The sequence below is a fragment of the Pecten maximus genome, chromosome 5 (assembly GCF_902652985.1).
Source record: "Pecten maximus chromosome 5, xPecMax1.1, whole genome shotgun sequence".
Lineage (NCBI taxonomy): Eukaryota > Metazoa > Mollusca > Bivalvia > Pectinida > Pectinidae > Pecten > Pecten maximus.
The window spans coordinates 14855585-14868022 of NC_047019.1; the positions used below are offsets into that span (position 1 = coordinate 14855585).

At 36.1% G+C, this 12438-nt stretch overlaps 1 protein-coding gene across 5 annotated transcripts in view; it reads right to left on the reverse strand.

Moving 5' to 3' along the window:
- LOC117327265 (ralBP1-associated Eps domain-containing protein 1-like) overlaps positions 1 to 12438 on the reverse strand; it is an 85707-nt gene that overhangs the window by 63038 nt on the left and 10231 nt on the right. For all 5 annotated transcript variants that reach the window (XM_033884180.1, XM_033884182.1, XM_033884179.1 and 2 more), the window contains exon 2: positions 6282 to 6405. In XM_033884180.1, the coding sequence (XP_033740071.1) occupies positions 6282 to 6405 (124 nt within the window). The remainder of the gene's footprint in view (positions 1 to 6281; positions 6406 to 12438) is intronic.

A 12438-nucleotide genomic window follows, 5' to 3' on the forward strand; every position in this document is an offset into this window, starting at 1 on the left:
CCGGTATACATCCTATAGTGTGACGATCACTACCCGGTATAGTGTGATGATCACTACCCAGTATACATATATAGTGTGATGATCAGTACCCATTATACATCCTATAGTGTGACGATCACCAGTATACATCCTATAGTGTGACGATCACTACCCGGTATACATCCTATAGTGTGATGATCACTACCCGGTATACATCCTATAGTGTGACGATCACCAGTATACATCCTATAGTGTGATGATCACTACCCAGTATATATCCTATAGTGTGACGATCACTACCCGGTATACATCCTATAGTGTGATGATCACTACCCGGTATACATCCTATAATGTGATGATCACTACCCAGTATACATCCTATAGTGTGATGATCACTACCCAGTATACATCCTATAGTGTGACGATCACTACCCAGTATACATCCTATAGTGTGACGATCACTACCCAGTATACATCTTATAGTGTGATGATCACTACCCAGTATACATCCTATAGTGTGATGATCACTACCCAGTATACATCCTAGGATGTGAATGTCATTACATCTAACTATACCTGACAATACCAGAATGATTTGGTGCTGTATGCTGATAAATTGACCTGGGGTGAATTATATAAAGTTGGCCATCTCATCAAAGACAAGAAAGTCCACAAGCATTGCATGTCTAAATATAGATGTGTAGATGTGGTGGTTGGTCTGGCCTCTCACAATAAATCCCATGTTTACCCCTAGGTTCTATAGACATGTACATCTATACACATAAATCTGTTAAAGCGAGCTTCTAGAAAATTTACCAAGGGCACTTTGCTGTTTTTAATCACAACAACTACAGAACGAGTCCCCAGTATTTATTGCAGTGTCACAAGCTAAAACCAAACTCTGACATGTTTTATTAGAAGAATTCTGTCCTTTTCAAAAGAATACAGAAAGTTATCACCTTGAGTCCCTTACAATACACAAGCAGAATGATACACATTACATGTACATGTATTCACATGAAACAGGAAGTGAAATTGGAATCGAAATGACAGATACACATTTTTGAATTTTAAAAAGTTTAAGCTATCAAGCGACACAGACAAGTACCGATATAGGTTGAGATTTCATGGCTATACTTCACTAAGGTTGTAGGGTGCAACTCACTACAAATACACTGAAATATGTATGATGAAACTACAGGTTTTAAGTTTTCTTCCAGGAAGATTAATTTTGGTTGATTTCCCATGTACAACAATTTCAGATGAAGCACTACATTGAGTCTTGTGACAATATTGCTATACAAGAATTAACACTATAAGATGAAATTACATGTTTTTAGTTTTCTTCGAGGAAGTTGAATTTTAGTTAAATTTTAGTTAATTTCCCTTGTCAAAAAATTTCAGATTATGCACGAAGTCTAGTGGCAATATTGCTATTGCAAGATTTAACACTACGAGATGAAACAATAGGTTTTCGATTTTTTCCAAGAATCTGAATTTAGTTTATTTCGTCTTTTTAATTTTCCCATAATTTCAGATTCTACGAGTCTGGTGGTAATGTTGGTATACAATAAACACTTAAAAGACCTTTACAGGTAAATGTTTATCATATCACGGCTAGACATTGATTTCCTCACCTACCCAACACGTTAAGCAAACACCCTGATACATAGATGTTACAATATTGACCCATACTCAGGAAGCAGCTACTGGTCAGGGCTGCTGTTAACTTGTACTATAGATCACCAGCCTCAGATCCTGGTCACTTACGACCAAATACATGTTCAACATCATCGACCAAATACATGTTCCACATCATCGTATAATATACATATGACAGTACTTATAGACAACATGACAATGAATTATATCTCAATTTTAGCAAAGCGGCAAACTTCACGATACCTACACATGGAAGTAAAGTTCTGTATAAGTTTCTAACCAAAAGAGAAGCGCTTGTCCAATCCAGAAGTTCGCTTTGACTCCAATGAATGTATTCCCTTGTCCAATACAGAAGTTCGCTTTGACTCCAATGAATGTATATTCCCTTGTCCAATCCAGAAGTTCTCAACGCATTAACAGAAGTTCTTTTTGACTCCAATAAATGTATTCCCTTGTCCAATACAGAAGTTCTTGACCAATTAACAGAAGTTCTCTATGACTCCAATAAATGTATTCCCTAATGTCCAATACAGAAGTTCTTTGCTTATTATGAGGTTCTTACCTAATTAATGAGATAAGTTTTCATTGAGCTCAATATAAACATCTACTGTACCATTGAAGACAATGAAGATCTCTTCAACTAAAAGGTAAGTAAGATAGATTCTCCTTAACAACGGAGATCTCTGTGACTAAAAGGTAAGTAAGATAGATTCTCCTTAACAACGGAGATCTCTGTGACTAAAAGGGAAGTTAGAGAGATTCTCCTTGACAACGGAGATCTCTGTGACTAAAAGGGAAGTTAGACAGATTCTCCTTAACAACGGAGATCTCTGTGACTAAAAGGGAAGTTAGACAGATTCTCCTTGACAACGGAGATCTCTGTGACTAAAAGGTAAGTTAGACAGATTCTACTTAACATCGGAGATCTCTGTGACTAAAAGGTAAGTAAGATAGATTCTCCTTGACAACGAAGATCTCTTTGACTAATAGACATTCGCTTTGACAGTGAAGATCTAGATCTTTGACTAAAAAAATGTATTCTCCTTGACAATGATTTTGAAGATCTCTTTGAATAAGAAAAGTTATTTTGACATGATGAAGTTCTCTTTGACTAAAAGAGACACTCCCTTTGACAATGAAAATCTCTTTGAATAAAAGAAAAGTTTTCCGTGACAAAAGATCAATGAATATATATCTATGACATAAAGAGTTGTTATTCCTGCCATTGAAGATCTGACTAAAAGAGATTTTCTCCTTGACCAGTGAAAATATGTTTGACTTAAACAGATATTCTCCTTGAATAAAAATATCTTTTGCCTATAAGAGATATATATTTAAATAACTTCCGAATGACTACTCCAAGTACTGTGTAGTTGATATTATAAACATTACTTACATCAACCATCTACTAATCGGATACCGCTGATGAACTGAACCATACACTATACGTAAAACTCATGTCCGAACAGAGATAGTCTAGAAATACATATGGATTAGCAATGCATCCACAGACTGGATAAAAATGTCCTATATTCAAATTAACACAACAAGTTGGCTTTAAAAGAGTGGATTTAAGGTGCCTGAGAGTCTTCTTTTCCAAATGAAAATCACTTATTACATAAGCCATGTTTATTTTAAGACTGGCTGTTAGGAAGGTTGGAGTAATGAAAAGTAATCAACCACAAGGGATCGAAACGCAGCTGATTTTAAATCTAAGTGCAATTTGCTTTTCCGAATGAGAGAATGCAGATCTGTAAATAACTAAAATGGTACATTTTAGATGCACTTGCACCCAAATATAGTTCCTGGTTTGTTCCACAACACAAACCTATCATAAGTATATAGCTGTAAAGTCTTCAAACTTCATTTCAGATGCTATATTACTACTGTATTTTACAGGGTACAAGCTCATGCTCATGGATAAGCCCAACCCCCTATTTTTCGCACTTTTCTCTGCAATAAGGCCCATATTCTGAAATAAGCTCCCCCCCCCCCCCCCCCCCCACCACTTTTGAATGTCTTATCTGCAATGGAAAAAAAATTAATATAATGAAAAATATGTTGTGAAAATGATAATTTTCTGTAAAAGTTTATCATATTTCTGATTAAAACGATATTTTCTATGAAAAAAAAAAGAAAACCTTTTTACGTAATGAAAAACAATAAAACTAGAAAAGTACTCTACGGACAACGGATTGAATAGTAATTCCTATTTCATTTTCAAAGTGTGTTATACTCTTTATCCACCTAAAATACGCTGATGTAATTCATACAAGATATAATTCAGAAACTATTTGTTTGCAACAAAGTAGACGTACAGTATTAATCAGTATTGTCTACAAAGCGAGTGTAGCCTACCGTAGTCCCAGTTGTGCAAGTAGACAAATGTACGTATTCTACAAAATATTTTCTTAGTTTTTAGCACCTATATCAAAATGGTTCAGTTATTTTTATTTGTCTTCCCAAATTACGTATTGACTAAACACAACACATTTTCTGAACCTTAAGCTCGTAACTTACAATTTTACCTGTCATCTGCAATTCGGTGACATTATCCAAATGGGATAAACGATGTATTGCATTATTTTAAAAAATATTTCTGTCACAGATCATTGTTGTAGATCTGGCTATCCTCTTTCTTATTATAATCCAAGATGGTGGCAGATTCTTCCCCTCTTGGAAAGAGTCTTCACCGGGGATAATGAGTTATGCTTTAAGTTCATTCTAACTATTTTGGATGTTTCCATATACTCCTATGGACAGAGACAGGGGCAAATGTAAACACTGCAGAAATTGTGAGATGACATTTTATCTTTAAACATAAACTTTATTACTTTTACAACAATTACAAAACAAGTTATATCAATTAACCTATATTGATCATTCCTGATGGCCCGGACGGAAGCGAGCAAGGGGTCTTACTGTGAGAGGAAATCGGGCACCTGGAGAAGACCCCACGTGGTCGGTCAGGTGACCCCTAACCTTCTCACATCCAATCGAAAAATCAACACCGACTGCCTAGGTGAAAGGCAAGTGTGCTACCACTGAGCCACCTGACCACCCTTTCTCTTTAGACAAGTCATGATGTTTATAACTATAATAAAAGGTCATCAACTCTATCTTCAAGATGAAATGGTCATTTGTTGTGTAATTTACCAGTTTATGATAAATTGACCTACCTTACAGTCTATAAACAGCATTTAAAGGATAGTATCTACATGGGTAAGCTGCTGTAGCATCTAGGATTTCTCTATATAATTTATTGATTTGTTTGCTGGGTTTATTGGCCGTGAACAGCCAGTGTCATTTTCAGGTGAGGTCTCCTTGTAGTAGTTGGTGACTACCACATGTACACTGAACAACATTGTTGCATGCCATCCAGAGCAATAAGGGAAAAGTATCTTGCTCAAGGATGCAACCACGACAGCTTGTTTCTCAGCTTCCTGAGAAACATAAACCAACACGGGTAGAAGGTGTCAAACCATGCACCTCGGATCTTCATCTGAAGTTACCTGGCTGGTGCTTTAACGACTGTACTATCGCAGTCTCTGTATATTAAAGTGTTGTATCATAATAGTAGTGTATAACTGCTTATGTTGAAAGTTTTTATGATTTTCATATTGATTTTAAAAACTACAACTCAACTGTGTAACAAAAACAGTACCATATGTGATTGATTCTACTCGACATTGTCCAGTATGTAAAACATAACAGGTAGAAGAGTCAAATACAATCTGGACAACTTCATACTAAACACATTTCAGAACAGTCCAATCTCACAAAGATCAGATCTGTCATCTTTCTACACACAGTGAATCGTCCACTATATGAACATCCATAGGATAAGTCTATATCTCAAACATTATCAACTTCCTGCAAAAGAAGTCATCCTTCTGAGACAGACTGGACTGGTCATCTCCCATCTCAATCATTCTATAGTACAGAGGGGATGTGAGCCATCTACCTTATATATATATATATATATATAGTGGACATCATTGATATGGATATTGTATATAATCCACAACATCACTTTCTATATATAAAATTCAATACGATGTTGTAATGAAGTTACCTGTATAAGTTTACTTATGGCAGTCAGCTGACATCATGACTAAAGTAGCTTTGCCTCACCTAACCTGACAATATCAACAGATGTTTGGTAAAGAACAAGATATTCAATCTATCCATCTCTGTATGTATTTCTTGTTTTCTCTGTTTTGGCCTCCTAGGTGAGCTTTGTTCCTTCCATTGGAAATGTAAGATTTGTGCATGCATAAAATTTGGAAGAGATTCCAAGATTCCAATGCTGCCCCAATAGTGACACCTGCTGGATGTAAAGTAGTTACATATATGTTGGCCTATGTTCAGAACTTATGTGTTCATTATTCATTAAGTTATATGTCCATTAAATGAATGGTCATTTCTCTGTATTTGTTTGCTAACTGAGCAGTCATTGTGTGGTCATATATGCATTCATACCAATATTGCAAGAGCCTTGAGCAACAGCATGGAGTGGCTTTTATAACCTGATTACTGCCACTATTTTCCTATATTTTTGACAATTGTTTATTCTATCCACAAAATTGTGACAGAAATACTTTAATGAGTTAAGATTGTCCACCTCCACCTGTTCTTACCTGTGTTTAGACTATCTAGCTTCACCGGTAGGCCCAACTGGGCAACAGCAATGAGTTTCAGGGCAATGTAAAACTGGCTTCTTCCAAAATGTCCAAGCCTTTTAGCTCCACATAGTTCTGTAACCTGAAAAAAAAAAAAACGATTTGCAAAAAGTAAGATATTGCTCAATGCAAAATTTGTTTACATGCAAGACAATTCAACAAATTACATCCCCTTACTGATACTTAACATGAAATTATATGTAATGAATTGACAATTTTTTTTTTCTTTGATGTAGTGGTAAGCCAAAGTTCAAAATGAAGGTCAAAGTGACACTCCACCTCAGCTAGGTGAATCCATGTTCTAAGTATGAAGTTCCAGTGACAAGTTATGTAGAGCCCGACAAGATAAAGGTGCAGGAGAATGGAAGGACAGAAAGACAAAACGCAAAACTTTAATCCCCCTCCAGGTTACGACAGGGGAAGCTGATATAGCTGGACGATCAGAAAGGGAAGAGGAGATTAAAGGAGGGAAACAAAACTTGTTCTGAGTCCTGTAACTTAAAATCAACAGTCGTGGTATTTTAATGGCATAAAAATGCTGATCATGAGAGTTTACTGTTTATATGAAAGGATGGAATATTTTCACGCAGTTAATTATATTATATAAATTGTCCACCAATGCAACAAGGGGCATGTGATGAAACTGAAAAATAAAGAATCTTGGAAAGAATTAGGTAACATGTGGAATAACTATAGCCTTCCTGAGGCTGGTGGTCAAAATTGTATCTTACTGCAGTTACTGTCATTATTTCTGATCAACCTATATATAGCTAGGACCAATGCAAGGACAACATGTATTGTGGTGTAACGATTCATCGATGTATTGGATCGCAGTGTGGTGCATCGATGCATCGATGCATCGTCTATCCTTGATTTGTATCGCATACCTGAAAATGTGTAGTTATCTCCCTTGACCAACGTTAGCTTACATATACGTTTTGTAGTAAACAACATGGCTGACAAGGCCGTTCTAGTAGCTTATAAAGCTACCTGTTGGTGTTCTTTCAAATCCAAATTATCTAAATTCAAGAATGCTTTGTTGGGCTCCAATATTCCGAAAAATACCACAAACAAAACATGACTACTGTACGATGGAATATCAGATATCTGATAGGTCATCAGCTTCTCATATATCGTGATACGTATCGTATCGTGACCCCTGTATCGCGATACGAATCGGTTAGCAACGTATCGCTACCCAACCTGCAATACACAGCTCTAACATGTAACTATCAGGAACTAAATTAAAAACGTCTTTATGTTCAGTTCCGATGAGTCGGATATTACAGCATTGAAGTACGAAAATAAATATATGTAAGATTTATCAATCAGTAATCCGTATCATTATCAATGTAATGGAACTAAAGTAGTGTGTATCATTATGTAAACTGGGGATTACGTTAACATGACTCTAGAAATATCAATCTTCAAATTAACCATATGTACATATAAATATCATTCATATTTTATAAATAGGTAGTAAAATCAATTCCTTGGTACAATGTAGGTTTCCAATAGCTACCTGGTATTCTCCATGACATTTAATTTATGTACGCATAAGCTTGTTGTTTGGGTTCTTGATGCCAAAGCTTAATCCATGTATACAAGCAAAGCAGAAAGTCGGTCAATATTGAAATTTTTAAGAAATCTTTCATTTGACTTTTTTTTTTGAAAGATGCTTTTAAACCGTAACTGTGGAACACTGCATTTGATATCAGGATAGGTAAGAATGTATATATAATCTCAACGATACAATATCAGGACCACTTCCAGTATAAACAATTACATGTACCATATTTATCTGTAAAGAAGCCCTTACCCACAAGTAAGTCCCTACATATACCTACAAATATTTAAACAAGCTTACTGGGTATTGCTAAAGCAATACATGTCCCCTACTGGCCCCCACTAAAAAATTAAAAATAGCAAGAGTGACCTTGACCCAAATACCTGAAACTTGAACTTGTCGAAGATATTACAATTTTTTATCCTTGAAATGTGTGAAGTTCTAGATCAGAATCCCTCAAGAAATGAAGCCGCCAGAGTGCTGACAAAGTGTACGAACAAGACAGACGGAGACGAAACCTTTGATATAGTCCCCCCCCCCCCCCCCCCCCCCCCTCCAGCCTCAATAACAGAAACAATAAATTCACATAAAAACCCTCCCCAAACTTTAATACTTCACTTTTACAGGGTTTATTTGAGGATACATACGGTACATCATTTCTTTGAATCACAGTACATTTGTACAAGATGTGTGGAATCAGACAATGTCTACAAGAAAACATCCAAGCCTTAGCATATATACTGACAGTCTGACACACAGTGAAATACATCTGACACATACAATTGGTATCTTCATTGCAACTGCAGTTTTTACGTTTTTTTCTCTGCAAAGCATTTCAATCACTTTGACAGACTCAATGTCTCTAAGTAAAAAGCACAGCTAAAAAAACTTTTTTAGATATCCTTACCCAGTTTTTTCACAGAACAGATGGTAAAATCTGCAACATATGTACATGTAAAGAATTCAGAAAGTTTAAAGAAATCTCTTTTAATTCTTTTTATTTTTTACCCTGTCAAAAACAGTATTACAAACCACTACATAAAATTTGATATGAAATACGTCTGACTTTCAAAAATCCATAATACCCAGACCTAGGAATAGTTATAAACAGTAGAAAATAATCAGACATGCCGACCCAATATTCTATTGATGAAATAGTTGTATAACATACAAGTCTCCTGTTAAATACATGTGTATTGCCACATCTACATAACATTGATTTAGTATTCAATCCGGGAGATGTACAACTAGCCTAATGCCTGTGGCTAGCAGATGTCAAGACTACAGAAAATGTTTACTGGAATTTTTACCATGTAAATTTGAAGTGAGTTAGACAATTTTTTTTTTAAATATGCCTGCGGACCAGTGTATATGAACTTCTGCAAAGATTGGTTAAAGGACCTGATCGAGGTTCAAAAAGACAATTACAAATTTTAACTAACATACATTGACTTGATGAGCTTCAAGGTTAATGTTAGCAGATTATATTTCAGGGAAAATCTGGGGCGGTTCACCAATTAACAGCTCTGGTTATTTAAGGACGGCCTCTCCTGTGTGAGGTGCATGCGATGAATGTGCGTGTTTTGGGAGACAGCAGTACATGTAGGTCTGTGTTTGTCTCAGCTCCTTTTGATAGTGAAGAAATGATGCAAACTTTATAGTGCTGCCTCAATGAAACATACTGCCGAATATATCAAGTAGAAACACTGACAAAAGGTGAATCAGTCATTCCACTCCCAAAAAAAAAGGTTATGTTAATCTGTTTAAGTTTCAAATGTCAAGGTGACAACGTTGGTTGGCGTGATGGGGTAAAAGTATCAAATACAATTTACAATCATTTGGATAGAAATTTGGTAAGGTTAAATGGTGTGTCCAGGTTATAACTAGGCATGGTTACATGGTGTGTCCAGGTTATAATTAGGTAAGGTTACAAGGTGTGTCCAGGTTATAATTAGGTAAGGTTACATGGTGTGTCCAGGTTGTAATTAGGTAAGGTTACATGGTGTGTCCAGGTTATAATTAGGTAAGGTTACATGGTGTGTCCAGGTTATAATTAGGTAAGGTTACATGGTGTGTCCAGGTTATAATTAGGTAACGTTACATGGTGTGTCCAGGTTATAATTAGGTAAGGTTACATGGTGTGTCCAGGTTATAATTAGGTAAGGTTACATGGTGTGTCCAGGTTATAATTAGGTACGGTTACATGGTGTGTCCAGGTTATAATTAGGTACGGTTACATGGTGTGTCCAGGTTATAATTAGGTAAGGTTACATGGTGTGTCCAGGTTATAATTAGGTAAGGTTACATGGTGTGTCCAGGTTATAATTAGGTAAGGTTACATGGTGTGTCCAGGCTATAATTAGGTAAGGTTACATAGTGTGTCCAGGTTATAATTAGGTAAGGTTACATGTTGTGTCCAGGTTATAATTAGGTAAGGTTACATGGTGTGTCCAGGTTATAATTAGGTAATGTTATATGGTGTGTCCAGGTTATAACTAGGCATGGTTACATGGTGTGTCCAGGTTATAATTAGGTAAGGTTACATGATGTGTCCAGGTTATAATTAGGTAAGGTTACATGGTGTGTCCAGGTTATAATTAGGTAAGGTTACATGGTGTGTTCAGGTTATAATTAGGTAAGGTTATATGGTGTGTCCAGGCTATAATTAGGTAAGGTTACATGGTGTGTCCAGGTTATAATTAGGTAAGGTTACATGGTGTGTCCAGGTTATAATTAGGTAAGGTTACATGGTGTGTCCAGGTTATAATTAGGTAAGGTTACATGGTGTGTCCAGGCTATAATTAGGTAAGGTTACATGGTGTGTCCAGGTTATAATTATAATTAGGTAAGGTTACATGGTGTGTCCAGGTTATAATTAGGTAAGGTTACATGGTGTGTCCAGGTTATAATTAGGTAAGGTTACATGGTGTGTCCAGGTTATAATTAGGTAACGTTACATGGTGTGTCCAGGTTTTAATTAGGTAAGGTTACATGGTGTGTCCAGGTTATAATTAGGTAAGGTTACATGGTGTGTCCAGGTTATAATTAGGTACGGTTACATGGTGTGTCCAGGTTATAATTAGAAGAGGCAAGTATTACCTCAGGAGGTTAAATTGAAAGTTACATTATATATGCATTTTTGTTTTGTAAATGTTCCTTTATTGGCGTATTTATGAATTTTAGCAGGTCATGAGCTTTGATGAATTTTTGCACCACAACTATCTTTTATAGAAACACTATAAAGAAACTGCTATTAGCGCAATACTATAAAGAAAGTGCTATTAGTGCAATCATAATTTAGCATAATGCTTCTAGTATTGTGAAAAGCGATAAAATAAGATTACTGCTGAAATATATACATTCACAGTATGTAATTAGGTTGGTCTGGGGAGGTATAAAGTTAAGTGGGACAAAATATGCTACAGTCAATATGGGAAAAATTCTGCTCAGTAGTTAGACAGATGTTTAATGAACATGTTGGTTGATGACAGTGGTTGGACTGAGACCCACCATACACTAATTTTAAAGCATACTAAATATAAACACATCTTGGTATTTCAATATGTACCAGGTGTGAGATTTATGCAAAAATAATCAAAAGTGACAGACATCAAAATTTAAATTCTCAATCTACAATGTATTATTGAGCCATTTCTCTTAATTTCACAGCTGGTGCTGCAAAACGTAATTACTTGTAACAAACAGCTGACAAAAAACTCAGTGTAAAGAACAAAAGGATCGTGCCAGATAATTATGATAGTCTGGTAGATATTTTTACGATTGTACATAATGTACAAGCTGCAATTCCCTGCAGCAAACTTATATACAGAACTGCCATTAAATTTTGATACTGCAAAGCATCAATCCAAGATCTATCATGAATCCAACAGCAGCTAAGATTCAAACATGAGTCTTCGGAGGATGCGATTATCATTTTTGTGCGGATTGTGCTCTAGTTCACCACCTGCATGATGTGCCAACAAAACAGAATTCAAACCAGAATCTAGGCTAATCAATATTCATATTAATATATTTTATAGTTGATCAGCCCCTGCAGCTGACACTGGCCTCATGCTGACATGGATATATCCGTAAATGCCATGGGCATGACTAGTACTAGCTGCCTTGTAAATATGTAACATGTATATATATACCATTAATACAAAAGAAATTGAGTTGTTATAAGTTTGTATACTTAAATTGTCAACATTTCTTCTAAAGGATATGGATGATCATGTATCATTTTGTTGTCATTACAGAGTCCACACACTGTCGCAGAGGGAAGAGAATCGTGTTAGGTTGTCAAAGGAGTTCAAACAGACTCTCACAGAGGGAAGAGAATCTTGTTTGGTTGCCAGTGGAGTTCCAACAGACTCTCACAGAGGGAGGAGAATCGTGTTAGGTTGTCAAAGGAGTTCAAACAGACTCTCACAGAGGGAAGAGAATCTTGTTTGGTTGCCAGTGGAGTTCCAACAGACTCTCACAGAGGGAGGAGAATCGTGTTAGGTTGTCAAAGGAGTTCAAACAGACTCTCACAGAGGGAGGAGA